This window comes from Rousettus aegyptiacus, unplaced genomic scaffold (assembly GCF_014176215.1).
Source record: "Rousettus aegyptiacus isolate mRouAeg1 unplaced genomic scaffold, mRouAeg1.p scaffold_m13_p_5, whole genome shotgun sequence".
In the NCBI taxonomy this organism is placed as follows: domain Eukaryota; kingdom Metazoa; phylum Chordata; class Mammalia; order Chiroptera; family Pteropodidae; genus Rousettus; species Rousettus aegyptiacus.
In genome coordinates, this window is record NW_023416308.1 from 33,890,127 (window position 1) to 33,908,625 (window position 18,499).

The 18,499-nt window shown below is 51.0% G+C and overlaps 1 protein-coding gene across 1 annotated transcript in view; it reads right to left on the minus strand.

Moving 5' to 3' along the window:
- Positions 1-5,107: 5,107 nt before the first annotated feature.
- Positions 5,108-18,499, minus strand: part of ST14 (ST14 transmembrane serine protease matriptase) — a 35,810-nt gene continuing 22,418 nt past the window's right edge. Inside the window, exons 9-19 of the mRNA XM_016136962.2 lie at positions 18,347-18,444; positions 17,560-17,669; positions 17,305-17,435; positions 15,982-16,086; positions 15,531-15,641; positions 15,331-15,444; positions 14,888-15,010; positions 13,929-14,115; positions 6,758-7,032; positions 5,804-5,940; positions 5,108-5,726 (exon numbers count right to left, since the gene is read on the minus strand). Of these exons, the coding sequence (XP_015992448.2) occupies positions 5,565-5,726; positions 5,804-5,940; positions 6,758-7,032; positions 13,929-14,115; positions 14,888-15,010; positions 15,331-15,444; positions 15,531-15,641; positions 15,982-16,086; positions 17,305-17,435; positions 17,560-17,669; positions 18,347-18,444 (1,553 nt within the window). The 3' untranslated portion in view covers positions 5,108-5,564. The remainder of the gene's footprint in view (positions 5,727-5,803; positions 5,941-6,757; positions 7,033-13,928; positions 14,116-14,887; positions 15,011-15,330; positions 15,445-15,530; positions 15,642-15,981; positions 16,087-17,304; positions 17,436-17,559; positions 17,670-18,346; positions 18,445-18,499) is intronic.

The window sequence follows — 18,499 nt, forward strand, 5'->3', positions numbered from 1 at the left end:
TCATCCTGCAGAAGAACAATCTGAGCCATCTTCTAGGCAATCCCACAGTATAAAAGCAGATGATATTCACATTCTTGCTTTGAGGTTTGGTTTCATCATCCTCAGTGGTATTTTGTGGCTTTCCAGGCTCCCTTCTTGATTGTCACCCTGGGGAATCCCAGCCCAGTGACCAGAGACCTGACCTGAGATAGCAGTTACCCCCCATCTCTCCCAATAGACATTCTCTCTCTCCCTTCCCTCCCCCAACAGATTAGGCAAATTGAGATGGCATGATGGCTACTGAAAACTACCCTCCTGCTGGCTAGGTTGCAGGCTGACAAAACAGATGGAAGGCAAATACATCACCAGCCTAGAAACTGGGTCTTATGGTAGGAAGGTCTTGTGACCAGGTTGTCAGAATTCTCAAAAGAAAGGGGTACTTGTGCTTAGAGGAGCAGTTCCTAAATGCTGGTCCCAAGTTTTCTACGAGTATGGCCTACCTTCATTCTACATATTAACACTGCCTTTCTTTATGAAATGATGGTATATGAATGACCACACGTGCATGGTGGGACAGGGACTAAGAGTACTGGCAAGCACTCAAATCCTAGACCCGATCGTTCCTACATGTGGGACCTTGCAGTTATTTAAACTTTTGGTGCCTTCGTTTTCTTTCTGTAAAATGGAACACCCATAAGGTTGTTGTGAATTTAAATTAGACAAGTAAAACACCTAGAACACCGAGGAGGCATTCTTCATTATGTTAGATATGTTGGATCCATGTTCTCTCATAATTTCACAGTTTCAAGAAATTCAAATGTCTCAGAACCACTGGCTTAAAGATCCAATTTCCCTTAAATGTGGTTACAGGTACACAAAACATTGACACATACAATTCCAAGCCTGACAGTGCAAAGCATCATTCCATCACAAAAAGGTGGAGGCCCCCGAATTAGTCTGTAAGCACCTCGGGTCCCTTGGGGAGGGAGAGGGTGCCCTGGTTTCACAGCCAGATCCCATTCCTATGGCACAATCTAATCAGTTTATTCCCTAAAACACACAGCTCCCTCCTCCCCCAAAACGTCTGTGTGTGTGTGTATAAGAACACACCTGTCTACATGTCACAGCTACCAGTTGTAAGTGTTCAATAGGATGTTTCATACTGCTTGTTACTCTCAGAGATAACACCCACCTACCCATGGGGTGCCTCTCTTTTCAACCTCAAAGGCCGTCTTTGGCCCTGCCCTGAAAATGTATGTCCTCCAGGTCTGAGGGTCAGCTGGTCCTGACTGCAGATGTGGGCGAGGTGGGGGGTGGGAAGGGGTGGGGTGCAGAGGCAGGGGACCGAAGGGCCAAAGGACTGACCACGGAGGGCTTCATGCTGGGACCTTTTGGCTGCGTACTCTGAGGTACAGCACCAACTTTGCTGCATTACAAAGCAACAGGAAAGCAGCAGAGGGCAGCCTTCTGAGTGGTTGAACTTGGGGTCCTTTCCTGTCCAACCTCACCACATACCCTCAGCCCACCCCCAGGAGGCAGGGAGCAGCCCCTAGCCCCTGTGAGTACATCCTCCCAACACATGGCCCGAAGCCTGGAAGGGAAATCCTGCGATGCCATTCATAGTTGAACACCTTCCCTCCCAGCCTTTCAGGTTGCAGGTCTCTGGATCTTTGGAGGCTTCCAAACTGGGCCTGTATGCCTTCTATAATGCCTGTCCTAGCCATGCAGATTTTGCAGTTACTCCTGCAGAATTTAGGTCTGGATCAGACTCCCTGTTCATGCAATCAGATTAACACTCACTACACTTTAAATGTTTTTGATTGGTGGCTCGAACGAGTGAGTATAAAGTAGTTTTGGGGAGGCGAGGGAACCAGAGAGATGGATGGTTTTGAGATCCTAGGAACAAAAAAAAGGCTAGTCAGCAAGGAAAGGGCCCTGTGGTGGTTCACCGAGCTTGTGGGGGAGAACCACCCAGCAGCAGTGGCCCTTCCCTGGACATCGGCACAGGATATCAGCGCTCACGTGAACAGGAATGCCACTCCCTCGGCCTCGCCCCTGCCACCTGCTCCTCTGCAGACCTCAGCTGCACCTGAGTTGCCGTAGGGCCCCACCTGGAGAGGAAGCAAAGGATCCTAGGGTCCCCCTCACTGGGTTTGCTGAAGGGGTCTGTAGACCCCTCAGAGCGTACGCAACAGGGCAGCAGCGAGAGGGCTGGAAGAAGTCATTTCCATCTCTCAGTGGACTCCACACCTCGCTCCGCCCCATCAGAGCTTTTGCAGGCCCTGCTCCCCACCCAGTTCACACCCTATGACCACCTGAGGGTCCCCAGAAATGACTATGTGCATAAGGCTGCAGGACTAGCTAAATATTTGGTGGCCCAGTACAAAATAAAAATGAGGGGTCCCTTGTTCAAACATTATTAAGAATTTAAGGAAGGCAACATAGAACATTAAACCAAGTACTGGGCCCTTCTGAGCAGGGCCTATGCATCATCCAAACAGAGACATCCCTGACTAGCTGTTTGGGGCAGGTGAAGGGAAACTGCCTTGCTCTCAACAGCTTGACTCCAGATGTGATTACACGAATGGGTCCACAAATACACTTTTCTCCCATGCCCTGAACTGCAGACCGGACTAATGCACTAATTCAACTAAATTTTAATTTATACGCTTGGAGCTATACTTCTTGGATTTCAAATGCAAATGTGTGCAAGATAGTTTTGGCCATTAGTCCCTCCCCCATCAAACCCCTAAGTCAGCAGTCCCCAACCTTTTTGCCACCAGGGACTGATGCGCCTATGAGAATCTAATGTCTGATGATCTGAGGCGGAGCTGAGGCGGTGATGCTAGTGCTGGGGAGCGGCTGCAAATACAGATGAAGCTTGGCTCACTCGCCCGCCACTCACCTCCTGCTGTGTGGCCCAGGTCCTACCAGGCCACAGACAGGTCTCAGTCTGTGGCCTGGGGGGGAGGGGACCCCTGCCCTAGGTGAAGGAACGGCTGACTAGCAGCTGGCCAGATCAGGCCTCTGGCCCCATTGCACTCATCCCCGCCGATGCAGTGTCTGTGAGCCTGTGCCACTGCTACCGGCTTGTGCTGCTATCTTCAACAGGGAAGGGTGGACGCAAGCCAGTTGTCACTCCCATTGTCAATTCAGACCCTGTATCAAGTGCCTCCTGTCTTCATTAGAACTATCAGTGACAAGTCTCAGAGTGACCAGTTTGACTTTCCACAAGTTAAGGAATCTTAGCTTGTTCTCATCTCTGGTCGGAAGTAACACTGGATTTGGCTCTAGTCTTTACATGTAAAGGCACTGACCCTTTGTTGAGTTTCCAGGTCTCAAACGTTTGAGGTTTCCAGGACTCTGACAGGACTGTAGAACACACCTGCAAATCACAGTTCTGGGATCCCGGCAGGGGACCCACTGAGGCCGACGCTATTAGCCTGTGAACACACTGGTCAGATGGTGGTTCTCAAACTTTATGTGCATTAGAGTCACCTGAAGCACAGACTTCTGGGCCCACCACAGAATCTCTGATGCAGGAGGTCTGGGTAAAGGGTGAGAATTTGAGTCTCTGAGACTTACCAGGTGGTGCTAATGCTCCCGGCCCAGGGCCAGGCCACCCTGTGCGAACACTGTCACAGATGATATGCCCAGTCCTCACACCAGACCATGAGACTACTAAAGAGGATGGGGTGACCCTGAATAACTAACCATCTGCATGTTTAGCCTGCTCCCTAGATAGAAAACAATTAGACTAAGAAACCACAGTAAATTAGAATAGGGCGTTGTAGAGAGACACCGTGCCATTAAGAGACAAAGGTTCTTTGCACTGAAGTCTTCTGATCCTGCCTGCGTTTCTGACCTGGGGCGGGAGTTTTTAAGACAGTGGTAGGCCGTGGAGGGAGAACAGGTGCTGTGGACAGGCACAGGCCAGGCTGGCCTCCCTGAACCTCAGTGTGTGGGCAAACATATCTACACTGGGCTAAGGGCTGGCTGCCTGAGGGGAGTGTATACTTGGGAACCGGACACAAATGAGGCTTTGCTCTTCGTATCAGCCGTTCACAACAGGGCACCTTCTGCACAGGAGTCTTCTGACAGTGCCTTCATTCTTCTCTTTCCTACACCTTGGTAAGAACAGATACTCTCTCTCATTCTTGGACAGATATTCAACATGGATACTTCCACAAGTGTTATAATATTTCTCCCTCCTCCAGAGAGTAATGACTCAGACTAAAATGAAAGTAACAGCTCACCTCCTCCAAGAGGCCTAACCAGATTGCTCCAATCATACTGTGATTCCTTAGGTTTCTAAAACTCACGGCGGGCAAAGACCATACAGCAAATATGTATCAGTATCTTGTAGGAGTCAGGCCTGAGCTGGGGATACAGCGACGAGCAAAGACACCTGGCTTCCCTCAAGACACTGACCATCTCATTTCTCTTCCTAGGTGTGCTGCTCTCTCCTGCCCCAGCTCATACAGTGCCTCAAATGTCCCTTCAAGAACTCCAAGCTCTCCCCAGATCCCTGACACTGTCCCTCTGGGTCACCCCAAGCAAGAGAGAATATTTACATTAACGAGTTAAACTCAAAGGAGGATGGATGGCACTAGAGATGTGAGAACCTGTGAGCACAGCAGCATCGCTCCTCCAAGGCCTCGGAACTCCTCGTGCCTGTGTGTGTAAGCACACATACACGAGCATGCACGCGCATGTGCAGCTCACACAGTCACACAATCACTTCCTCACCTAACAGGAAGTCCTAACTCCGCCTTTCTTCCTGGCACAAAGCTCCTCCCCGCTCTTAGGGTGCTCAGCCCCGACAGCTGCCACACACCCTCCCCACACCCCCATCAGGTCTCCAAGCTGCAGGTAAGAGCAGAAACATATAGCCCCTTGCTGGCCTAGAGAAGGCTACAGGGGACTGTGCTCCCTGTTCTTAGCCTGACTCCAGGGTCTGTCTTCAGGAGAATTTAAACCCAGTTTCTTGAAACTGGGGTGAGGAGGAAGGGCAGCCTATCCACTCCAGTAAGAAAAATGCATACTTAAAAAGAAATAAAGTGTTTTACTCATATACACAAATACACACTCTAAACCGCACCCCTTCCCACCCTAATCCCACCCCCCTTCCCCGTAGCTGGTAAAACAATTCAAATCTTAGACTCATTTGTCTTCCAGGGGCCCTCTGGCCAAGGTTTCCTAAAGAATGTGACCCTAGGAGCCCACAGCACTCCACCAGCCCCGCCCAAAGGGTCCCAGAAGGAACATTCCAGCTGCTCCTGGATCAGAGAGGCAGAAGAAACAGCTCTTCAGGAAACAGCCTCAGCCCTGCTTGGGGTAGGAGGCTATAGGCTGTGTCTTCAAGCCTCTGACCCTTCGGCACTGCCGGCATCCTCTCCGCCCAACCTCCCAACCCAGCTCTGGAGGCTGAGCGAGGTGAGAGGCTCTGCAGGCTGGTCCTCCATCTCCAAAGTCCTGGGGATTCAGCTCACAGTCTGAACTCCAGGGGGCCCGAGGCAGGGGTGCAGGTAGAGATCTTGTTCTCAGGGTCGCACACTGTGGTGGCAGGTGGATGACCCTTGCATCTACACCCCAGTCTGCTCTTTAATCCAGTCCCGCAATACAGGGAGCCTTGTGTACACGCCTGGCTTGTCCCTCTGCGCACAGCCGTCACCCCAGCTCACCACGCCAGCCTGGAACATGCGACCATCTGCCTCCATGCTGGACAGGGGGCCCCCGGAATCGCCCTGAGGGGACACAAGCCTTGAGTGCCTTGTCTGCCTCCTCAGGCCCGCCCCAGCCCAGGCTCCCCCATGACACCCACCTGGCAGGCATCCACGCCCCCGCTCAGGTAACCCACACACATCATGCGTGGGGTGATCTGCTGTGGCAACAGCTTCTCACAGGTTGTCTGGTTGATGACACGGATCTCGCCCTTCTGCAGGATAAGCACCACGGTGCCTAGGGAGAAGGCAGGACAGGCTGACCCAGGCAAGCGGGGCCCCGAGGGACCTGTGCTGTGTGGGGAACAGCACCACCCAAGATGCTCGCACAGGAGTCACTGGACCCCAAACCCTGGGGACATCCCAAAGGCCTGTGGCTGACAAATGGCTAAGTAACTGATGACACATCTACTCGACGGGATATCATGCAGTCATGTGGAGTCACTGGGTAGCAGGCTGGAAATGTGACAGGTGATATGAGACTGAATATACACTGTGGGAACAGCATGTGAGAAGTAACAGAAAGACTAAAAGGAAGCATCACAAAATGCACACAGAGGCTTTGTTAAGGCAGTAGAGCCTTAAGTCGGGTTATTTTTCTCCTCTCCATAATCTACATTTTCGGCAGGGTGCTACATTAATATCAGCACTGATTTTTTTTTCTGTTTGACAGTTTAACTAATGGCCTACAGATGGAGGCAGAAGGACAGAGGCGGCCTGTTTCCCACCACCGGTCTCAATCCAGGCATAGCCTGGCAGGCCTCTCTAAATTCTGGCGTTACCACAACGATGTTCTTACACTCACTAGGTACCATTCGGGAAGGTGTTTTTATCTTCGTTTCACGGGCCCAGAGTTTAAGCAACTCATCGAGGTCACCCAGTGAAGTGGCACAGGCCTTCCCGCATCAGGCCCTCAACATCGTCACAGCCCTAGGTCACAGCCCTAGCCTCCTCACTCCCACTTTCACTAGAAGCCTCCATTTCCTCCCGGAAAGCCTCATCCTGCGGGACACAGTGGGGGAGGGGGGGAGGGGTGGGGGAGGGGGCCTGCTCACCGCCCTCATAGGTGTGGCCCCAGCCGGTGACCCAGATGGCCTTGCCGGCCGGGAAGCTGTGCGAGGCAGCGGGCAGGCAGATGGGCCTCACGGTGCTGCTGTACTCCACGGGCTGCTCCAGCTCCAGCACTGCGATGTCGTAGTCGTAGGTGAAGTCGTTGAAGAAGGGGTGGCTGATGATGCGTTTGAGTTTGCGCTCCTGCACCCCTGGGGCGTTACGCTTGCTCTGGTCATGCAGACCCAGGAAGGCGGTCCACATGGTATGGTCGGAGTACCTGTAGAGGGAGCACCAAGGGCCCCCGGGGTGAGCGCGCCCCCCAGGACAAAGCCACCACACGATGGGGGCGGGGCTCCTGTGTGGCCGCCACCCCCGCCCGGAAACTACCAGGTGCCCCCCGACACCGCACTCACCCTCCCAGCCCTTCGTTGTTTTCCTCCCTTAATTCGTTTTTATCTGATTACTAAGAAATACCTTATTATGCGATACTAATCTGATTTTTCACAGAAAGACTAACACACAACTCACTAAGAATACTTTTCTAACACAGTGGTACATATTCTAAGTGCCATATGAATTGAAAAATAGATTGAACTTCATGTGCTAGGTTTGTTGTTTATAGCGGGGTCAGTGTAGCAGTTCTAAAACTGTGTCATGTTTACTGGAGGAATGAACAACTAAGGACAAAACACGATGTTAGTGGAAGCCAATTCTGGTGTGGGAAAAGGAAGCCACAAATAAGGAGTAGGGGGTGAGGGGAAGAGCCCCGTGTTGCTGAACAGCAATCGGAAGTGGCAGTAACAGCTCATGATTTTTCAAAAAAAAAGCCTGAAAGCAATGATATCCCCAATAACACCCAGGCTTGGTTTCTAAATATCCTTCTCCATTAAAAGGAACCAGGGCTCCCTGGAGAAATGGTTGATTTCGGGTCTAGAACAGGTAAAGCATAAAGTGAACCTAGAACATTTGTTTCATCAGAAGTAAGTGAGTCCTCAAACAATGACGGACCCAGTAGGAAGGAAAAGGTACTGGCCAAAATCAGGATCATCTGAACATCAAAATAAACAATAGGATTAAATTGCTATACATGCTGAATAATAGAAAAGGGGGAAGGGAAATTCCTAAGTACATCCTGAATCTAAAAAGTAATTTCAAAAAAATTTATATAAGGGGAGAAGGAAAGCTATTCTTTACAGAAAAACAACAGCTAATAAATAAAAGATGTGCTAAGAAATCACCTACCATAACAATAACCAACACATGTAACAATCATTGAGGAATGCTAAAACCACTGGGTAAAAGGTTGTTGGGGAATAAGATATTCACACTGATTCAAAGTATCATTCAAGATTACTTATTCATAACCAAGGGAGGAAAGTATCTTTACAATGAAGAAACTCAGGGACACCACCTTAACTGAGTAATCAGATTTTTCTCTCAGTCATCCCCATTAATAAGATATCATATGCTCCCTAAGAAGGACACAAAATCAACTAGGTAGTATTTCCTATAAAAAAAAAAAAAAAAAAATGTGTAACCTAACTCTAAAAAAAAAAAAAAAAAAAAAAAACAAGCAGAAAAATCCAAATTGAGAGACATTCTGGCCTGGACTTTTAAAAAATGTAATGCCATAGATGGGAGGTCCCCGGTCCCTGGGCCACAGACCGGTAGCTGTCCATGGCCTGTTAGGAACCGGGCCACACAGCAGAAGGTGAGCAGCAGGCGAGCAAGCAAAGCTTCATCTGTACTTGCAGCCGCTCCCCCAGGGCTAGCATCACCACCTCAGCACCACCTCAAAGCATCAGGCATTAGATTCTCATAGGAGCAATGGTCCCTGGTGCCAAAAAGGTTGGGGACCACTGCTATAACAGACCAAACATAAAAGGCTTGGGGGAACTATTTTAGATTTTTAAAAAACTAAAGGAAACCAATGAGTAAATACAAAGCATAACCCCTGACTGGATTCTAGATTTCTGGGAGGGGGGAATAAAAGCTGTAAAGGACAATGTTGGGAGAATTCAAAGACATCCGATATATAGATAGTATGCCTGCTAACAGTACTATATCAACACTGTCATTTCTGGATGTGATAACCATACTGTGTGTTATCTCCTTGTTCTTAGGAGATATAAGCTGATGTATACTTAGGGAAGAAGTGTCATGATGCCTGTACCTAACCCAGAAATGGTTCAGAAAAATATATGTGACTGTCTTCAGACATCTGGCTTAGAAGGATTTGTGTAATCAAGCCTATTGAGGAGTTGTGTAAAAAGCTGAAGGAATTTGAGGGGAAGACTTTAGTGTCAGTTAACAAAGAGGGAGTGGACCTTTCAGAAGATGAAGAAAAGAAAAACAAGGAAGGGAAAAAAAGTTTGAAAACCTCTGCAAAATCATGAAGAACATCTTAGAGGAAAAAGCCAAAAAGGTGGTCATGTCCAACCGACTACTGACACCCAATGCTGCATTGTCACAAGCACATATGGCTGGACAACAACTACGGAAAGAATCTGGAAGGCCCAAGTCCTAAGAGACAATTCAACAATGGGTTACATGGCAGCAAAGAAACACCTGGCGATAAACCCTGACCACTCCACCACCGAGACCTTAGGACGAAACGGAGGCCGACGAGGTCGTGTCTGTGAAGGATCTGGTCGTCCTACTCTGTGAAACCTCACTCCTGTCTCCCAGCTTCAGACTGGAAGATCCCAGATACATGCTAACAGAATCTATGAGATGATCAAACTTGATCGCAGCAGTGATGACGATGACCCCGTGGCTGGTGGTAGCAACGCTGCTGTAACTGAGAAGAGATGACGACACATCGTGTGTGCGAAGGAGACGAAGCTGTGCCTAGAGAACGACTCGGTCTGTGCTTTGTCTTCATTCCCTCTGATAATATATTTTCAAGGATTTTTTCCTTTATTTTTGTTAACATTTAAAAAATCTGTATGGCATAACAATAACTACTTACGGGGAAGGTAAGATTTCTTCCTACTTCTAAGTGTAGCACTGTGATACTTACGGCACTAAAGCTGAGCTAGTTATTCTTTTCTAGTTTCCACGAGCTTATTTTAACAGATTGAGGTAATATTTGTTGTAATGTATGTGGAATCTCACGTTAACTTTGTGGTCTAAAATGTTTTGCTACCAGCAGATTCCTTAGTAGACCAACTCTTTTGTCACTGGGGTGTTCTGAAGTACCCTGATGTTTAAAAGAAAACAAAATATGTGGATGTACAGACACATGTGTGAAGAGAGAAAAATGAAACCAGTGTGATAAAATTCAACAATTAGCGAATATAGATAAAGAGTATGAGGGTGTGCACTGTAATACTTTTCTTTCATTGTATTTGCAACTTATAGGTTTGAAATTTTTTCAAAATAAAAAACTGGAAAATCTATCTTTAAAATAAAAAATGTGTATGATAGAAAAAAGCATAAAGATCTGCCTCATTTTCTCTAACCTCTCAAGTCAAGAAGCTATTGAAGTAGCCTCATCCCGATCCTGCACCTCGGACTCACCCTTAAGAGTCTGTCTGTCTCCCCATCCCTGCATGGAACCCTGCCCAGCTGCCCTCTGCTGACCCCGCATCCACCCCCTCCTCTCCATTCTTGACGTCCCCTCCCCAGGGCCTCACACCCAGACCGAAGCACCAGCCTCCCCAACCTTTTTGCCTCTGGTCTCTCTTCACTCTAACCTGTTGCTGCCAGAAACAGCTTCCTAAAAACTGCTTTGGTGAGAACCTCTCACGTTGTCTTATTCAATAACGTGAAATGATTCCTGGATCCTATCAGATCAGCCTTTCCTCCCTATCTGGGCTATCAACATCTGCTGTTAACTCCGCTTTATCCTTTTTAATGTTTTCTCCCAATCATCCTCATATTCAACCATGTACTTATTTGTCCATCTATTCATTTATTCAGTAATTATTGGCCGTCTCTGATTTTGCAGGAATTGCACTAGACTGTCTTCACATTCGCAGCGTACTTGGGGAGAGAGCCAGGAAAACCACCCATGACAGCACAAAATGAAAAGTGGCCTTCAGAGGAATGGGTAGATGCTACGGAAGAGCATGAGGTGGGAAGTGTGAGCCAGGAGAGGAAGCAGGTCATGAACCAGGCCTCGAAGATCAACTAGGCTTTGGTCGAAGCCTGTAGGTTGGGGAGAAAGCAGCGTATTCAAAGAGAGGAAAGGGAATGTTTAAGGACCCCTCGCCCCATCCTGGCCAAACTGAACATATGCGCGGTGTGAGGCCCGGACAGGAGACTGAGGTTGGAGAGATAGGTTGAGGCGTTCCTACGTCATCCTGCAAGCCACAGCAGGCACATACATAAGGGACTAACAGGGTCAGCTTAGTCTTTGTCAAGGCCGCTCCAGCACTGGGGAGGACGAACAAGAGTGCTGAGAAGGAGGCCAGGAGATCAGGCAACCTATGACCACACACGATACCACCTCTCGGGTACACCCTGTGAGCACTTGCCGACTCAGAGACGTGTCCAAAGTAACTGCACCCCAGGCCCTTGCACACTTCACACCTGCCTGCCTCTGCTCACAACACTCCCTTTGTCTGGAAGGTCTGAGTCACCGTCTCCAGTGACAAACACCCTCACATTTCACCACTCAGATCAGACGCCCCACTGATAAAGGCATTCCTAATGTCACTGTCCCCAGCACTCAGGCAGGACTCTAAAGGTCACACGTGGCCCCTAGGTAATCTGTCCACAGTTCGGGCCTAGCACTTACTGTGTGCATGTGTCTGCATGTGTGTGCATACACGTGTGCAAATGCACATGTGCACACATAACGAATCCTGTCACCCTACCCTAGGAAGTCTGTGAAGTGCAAGGAGCAAGTCTTATTCATCTTGTCTCCCCAGTGCTCACAACAATGGCTGTTGCATGTATTAATTGGCAGAAGAATGATGATCAACAGAAGATGAAAGAAGAGAAAATGAGGAGAGGATGAAGCGAGGGGAAGAGGAAGTACAGTAGGCTGGGGCGGATTCCTCAGGGAGTACACTTAGCTTGCCCTGATAAGGAGCCTGGAAAGTGGAACTGAGGTGACAATGAGGATACTAAGCACCCAAATCTTGTTTTCTAAATACCGTTCTCTGCCTAAAGGGCTCCTTGGAGGAAAGGCTCATTCTAGGGCTGGACCAGGGAACATACAACATGAGCCTAGAGCACCTGGTAGTGCTAGAAACCAAGAAAGTGGCTCAAATAAAGAAAAGGATGGGGCCATGTCAAAGGGACACAGGAGCCAAGCTCAGTGAGCTCCTAACAGCCAAATCCCAAACAACTTGAGCAACAAAGTCACTAACATGGCATTGGATTACAACCCGAAATATAAATACACATGAGTCCATTGGAAAATAAATAGATGGTAAAATAAAGGGGAGAGAAGGGACAAATCTTCCTTACAGAATTCCAAATTAAAAGATAGCCAAAGCATAGCACGTTGAAAGGGAGAAAACAGGTACTTCCTAGTGGAAGAAGCTGACAAATACTATCTTACCAAAATGACAAAGATTAGCTTTACCGGCAATGTCATGCTGATATATTTTACCTGCTGATATGATGTGCTATGCTTTCAAACTGCATAAACACAGTCTCATCATAGAACGACAACAGACAAACCTAGGTGGGGGACATCCTACAGGATACCTGGCCTCCAGATTATCAGGGTCACAATAAACAAAGACCGAGAAACTGTCACTGACCAGAGGGCACTGGGGCGACAGGTCAACAGTATGTAACTGGCTCCTGGGGCAGCAAGGACGTCAGTGTGAAAACCGATGTCCTGGAGGAGAGCCTAGAGGTGAGGCGACAGCGACGGGGCACTGCGAGTTTCCAGCGCTGACAAACTCCCCGCGTTAACAGCAAGGGGGCGTGGGCGAGGGGTGAACAGGAATTCTGTACTGTCTTAGCAACTTATGTAAATTCCAAAATAAAATTTAGTTTTAAAAATCCTTAAGGAAACTTCCATCACTCCAAAAAACAAAAAAAGTCACTTCTGCCCAGGATGAAGTTGACAAAATGGGGAGAGAAAGGACAGCCCAGCAAGGACCCAGGGATGACAGCACGGCCCTCACGCCCTCCGGACCTGTGGTGTCGCCTCCACCGCCCACACCCACGCGTCCGTATGGCCAGGCCCCATATCTGCTCCTGAGGCCCACGTGGTGTGGTAGGCCTTGTCTCTCCTGAAATCCAAGGTGGCTCCCCTCTCCTCCCTGCAACAGGGCATCACGGCAGCCGGAGGGCCCCTCATGGAGCTGCGTGTGGCAGGAAAGCCTGTGCCAGCAGGAAGTCCCCGAGGGCAGGAATCCCCTGGAAGGTCTGCCCACCCCCGTGCCCCCTTCTCCAGGAGCAAGGTGTCCCCTTAGCCTCCCTCCCTCAGCCAACGGCCAGAGGGCCCGAGTAGGCTGGAGCTAAGACACAAAGAGCTCAGCCCCAGGTTGGGCCACCTGTTCCTGCTAATCCTCTGACCACCCCATCCTGAGAAGCCAGCACAGCCCTTCCTTAGCGACCTTCCCTGTGCCAGGCTCAAGTCTGCCCTGGACCCGAGGCTATGACATGCCAAGCACCTATTGCGCACCAGGCACAGGGCTCGGTATTTCAGGAGCATCGTCATATTTAATTCTCACAATTCTAAGCATAAGAACTCACAGTGTCACCACCAAAGAGCCCAAGGCCTAAAAAGTGTGTGTAACTCAACCCAGGTCACCTGGCAAGCCTGAGCTACACTGCGACTGCAAGGCTGGTCTGAACCGATCCCAGGGTGTCCCTTTAGTGCAGGGACTAACCACACAGACTGTGGAATCCACACATCTGGGTTCGAGTCTGGCTCTGCCACTTAATAGCTGGGCAACCTCAAGCAAACGTCCTTACCTCTCTGAACTTCCATTTCTATAACGGGGACATAACCAGATCTGCCTAAACAGGTTGTTAGGAAAGGTACTTAGATGGTGCTTGACTGAGAGGGAGCACTAAGAGATGCTCATTTTTATTATTACTGTCAGTAAGCCCCATCCTGGGGTGTGTGTCAACCCCGCCCGAGCCCAGCCCTGCCCCAGTGCCATCCCACCTCAGCATGACTCAAAGACACAGGGGATTGCCAGAGTACACAGAGGAGGGCCTCCAAGGAGGCCTCCCTGCTTCCACCCGGTGGCCCACCTGAATCCTTTGTCGTTGATGAAGCAGTGAGCTGCAGACACCATCCAGCTGGGAGAGATGAGCGAAGCCCCACACACATGGCCCTGGCCCAGAGCATGGAGGCTCACCTGCCAGGGCCATTCACCTTCATCTGTATCCTTGCCCCCAACGACCCGAGACTGCCTGCTGAATGGCCGAAGCCCACAGTCTGGGAGGAGAAGAGAACCGGAAGGAAACACAGTGAGTCCAGGCGAGGCACCAGCCCCAGGCTGCACATCAGGCCCAGCGAGAGCCCGTAGAGTGGTCGCCTTGCAGTGGGCCCAGCACTGCTAGAGCAGTTGTGGCATAAGGGACCCCCTACGAGTAAGTAACTTCAAGCCTCAGACCCACTAACTCCACTGGGGCCCCCTTCCCCACTCCCAAGTTCAAAACCCTCAAAGTCTCACCTCCCCCACCCTGCGCAAATGCTTTCAGGGGGCCTCCAGACACCTGCTTGTTTGCTTAGATTCACTATGGGTGTCATTTGCCTAGATTTCCTTGTCAAATGCTGAAGGACACAGCTCTCAAAGGGAGCAGCGGATGGGTGACTTGAAGTCACAGAACAGCTGCAGCTATGCTCAGTGCTACGCGGCCAGTGCTTCTGAAACACACAAGAGGCTACAAATTAAAGTATCGGGTTTTGCAGGCAAAACCCTGCTGAGTGCTCCAGTAGGCTGCGCCCTCTCTCCTCCAGGCAGGACAGGGAAGCCAGGGCCTGCCACTCCCCTGTCACCGGGTCTGTGAAACAGCGGCCAACCCAGCACCACAGCCAGGACAACAGCCCTGCAGGAGAGGCGCTGACATGCCGGCTGCCCTAGGCCTTGCCTGCAGGACCACAACAGGCCGACACGACAGTGTCTCAGTGCCCCGGCAAAGCCATCCTTTCCTCCGGGCAGAGCGGGGCAGAACTGGGCGAGCGAGGCACCGGCCGCCCTGCTCACCACAGTCCTTCTCGTCCGAGCCGTCGCTGCAGTCCTTCTCCCCATCACACTCAGGGTTTCCCTTGCTCACACAGAGCCCGTTGTGGCAGCGATAGGTGTGTTTGGTGCAAGTGACGACGTTCACTGCTCAGGGAAGACACATGGGAGAAAATCAGCTCCTCTGTGACACCAAACCGGAAGCCTGGTGACCCGTCCACCTCGCACCCCTCACTCAGGCTGCCCCGACCACCCACACCAGTGCCCGCTGTCCTTCCAGCCCTGCCAAAGGTTCTCCACCTCCCAAAGATTCTCCCCCTACAGACACCTTTTCTCATCACATTCCCAAAGAGGTGGTTTGTGTTCGTTAAACTTTGGACACGCTGCACATGAGTGTGCGCATGGCTGCTCCCTTGGGTAAAGGAGGAAAAGCCCCCTGAAGGACAGCGGGCTGGCCTAAGCCTCACCGCTGTCACATGAGGCCTCATCGGACCCGTCCCCACAGTTGTCCTTCCCATCACACTGCTGGCTCTTCGGGATGCACTTCCCATTGCTACACTTGAAGGTCTCAGCTGGACAACCTGGAAAGCACAAAGCACTCAGCAGGGACTCGAAACCCCCGCTGAGTCAGCTGCAGGAACCCGGGCGGTACCCCAAAAGCACTCACTGCACTCCAGCTCATCACTGTTATCCCCACAGTCGTTCACGCTGTCACAGACCCAGAAGAGAGGCTTGCATAATTTGTTCTTGCACGTGAACTGGTAGGTGGCATTGCATTCTGGAGGGGGTGAGGACAGCAGTCAGCTGGCGAGGCTCAGTGGGACGCGAACCCCCTGGTCTCTCATGGCCCCCTGCTTCCCCTGGAAGCTGCCCGAGGACACGGTCCCATCTGGAGAGTGGGTCGGGTGCCCCGTGTCACTGGCTGAGGAAGCTGACCTCAGCACAGCAGAAAAGCTCCACTGCCTCCTCCACAAGAGAGCAAGCGAAGGGGTCCAGATGTCTACATGGGCATGGGCACAACCTCCCAGCCACCTCGGGCCTTCCTCCCGCAAAGGCCGGCTGGCAGGTACCAGGACACAGCACGGACAGAAGGACATCACGGCCGGCACCCCACTCACTGCAGTTGAGCTCATCGCTGTAGTCGGCGCAGTCGGCCCAGCCATCACAGCGCAGCTCGTTCCTGATGCAGCGCCCCGTGTTACACATGAACTTCCCAGGACACGCTGCAGGGGAGAGGGCAGGCCTCAAGTCCATTGCCACCACTGCAGCCTCCCACAGCTGGTTCCCTGACACACCTCCTCTCCCTCACAGCCAACCTCAAAGCCACACTGAGGACCGAAGGGAAAATCCTCACCAGTCCAGCCCTCAACACAGAGAGGAGCAGGGCTGAAGCTGGCACCCCAGGCCAGGGGTCTCCCAAGCCCACCAAGCTATGGCAAGGGGGTTCCTGCAGCTGGTAGAGGGAGGACTGGCTAGGAGTCCCTCCTGACTGCTGATGACCAGACTCTGGGAGGCTCCGGGCAAAGTGGAGACGGGCTGGCTGAGTATGCACTCAGTTCTGCACCCCGTTTCCTTGGCCGGCCACATCCCGGCTCCCTGTCAGCAACACAGAGCAACAGTAGCTCAGCAGTTCAACAATGTGTCCTACCACATTTTCTTAATTATGGTATTTCCCACATTTCCATGTTTCTGAAATTGGAAGGTGTCTGACAACTGATGTCATCAGGCAGGTGACAAAGTGGAGAGAAGGCCATTGCCGCTTTCTCCGCATAGGTAGCTTAGCCACTTATCAAAGGAGTTTGCTCATCTAATACACTTTTGGTGGTAAGCCATGCAGTTGAATTTTAACTTTAGTTTGCATTCTTGCGTATAGGAATTTAACTTGAAGTCTTCCGAAAGGTTATTCTCTGATGCAGGGCTGTAACAAAAAACCATTGTGTATGTGGAAGAACCTACTCACACTGATGGTGAAATTGAAGGCAACAGAACCTCCCATTTCTCTTAGGTGTAAATCACAGAACTGTCAAAACTAAGAGTAGTTAGTGTGATGTTCATGCCCCAGATTTTTCTAATGTGTTTCAAAATCATGCTATTAATCCTAAAGATGCTAAAGGACCACAAATATCAGAGCCACAGTGGTTTGGAACTAAAGGGACAGGTGGCCCAAAGGAGCTCAGGGTCCTTGGGCTCACGATGCCTCACACTGGAACTGCAGGGCATGGTGTGTGCCAGTGTTCACTGTGGCCTTTTTTTTAATAAATGCATTTAAGGTAGTCTTTTTTTTTTCTCCTCAAAAAGCTACAAGAGGAATCTGTATCTTCCATTCTCTGGTATCTTAGAATCAGGAAAGCACAGTGCTAAGAAGATGAAGCATGGAGAGTGGAGAGTGCATCCTGGCCCCCACCCCCAGCCAGGCTCCCCCTTCTAAAGCAGTTACTCACGATCACTGGAGTCATAGGACAGGTACTCGGCCAAGAAGCCCGTGTCGGTGTAGGACTGATCCGAATGGAAGTGAACAGTGATCTTACTGTTTTTGCTGGCAACCACAAACTGGGACTTCTCTCCGCAGAACCTGGAAGAGGGAGCCGACAATAGGAAGAGGACCTGCCCTGGTACTTGGGCAGCCCCTCCACCATGGGCACAGCACGAGTCGGCTCCCCAACTCGCCTGTCGGCCCCCCACAGCCCGGGACTCACTTCTCCCCATTGACCTCCACGTAGTCCTTTGGGCAGGTGCCCACGGGCACACTGGGCTCTAACAGGTAGAAGAGTTTGAAGAACACCTTCACGTTTCGGTTGTTGGGCACCTGGGGAGAAAGTGCTGCTAGGCCTTTGCTGCTTCTTTCCCTCTTTCCTAAACCCAAGGACATCGCATGGTGGCCGTGGGGGCTGGGGAAGCAGGGCACGTAGCACGGCTGCGGTGTTCCTCCTCTCCAGTCCCCGCGGCAACACGCAACACAGAGTCAGAGGGGTCGGAGTCCACGTTTGGAAGAACTTCTAGACTCAGAGAAGGCTGAAAAATTTCCCCAACATTATCAAAGGCAGCAAAAAGAGATGCAAGTCTGATTGGGATGGAACGAGGAGCAGTCCTGTCAGCAAGGCTCCTGCCTCACGGCCGCTCAGCAAGTGCCTTCTGTGCTGCACACACATGCTGACCGCATCCCAGCTGCACCTCTCAGAGGCAATCACCAGCACGCTCAGTTACCTGGAGCAACCCAAGGGCCCTCATTCAGCCATGGAGCAGGAGCTAGGACTTGAGTCTGGGTCTGCTTCACACTGCAGCAGGTCAGCCCTGTGTGAACCTGCCCGCCAGGGGGATTCAGACCCGCAGCCTCTTCAGGAGCTAAGGAGCTCATCTCCCCTCTGTCCTCCTCATGTGCCATAATGGAGCGTCCTTTCGTCTCTCTCTCTTTCTCTCCCTCCCCCGCCTTCTCTTCTGTCCCTCCCCCTGCTCCCTCTATCCTCTTTCCCCCACAGCTCCTACCTCGATGTCCCATGTGCAGTTGATGTTGGGCGGGTAGTGGCCTGGATAGTAGGGGCTGCTAAATGTCCCTTGGGCTTCACGTAAGTAGCCTCCGCAGCCTGAGAGGAAAGGCAGGAAAAAGAGCATGAGGACTAAGGACCTGCTCTGCCAGAC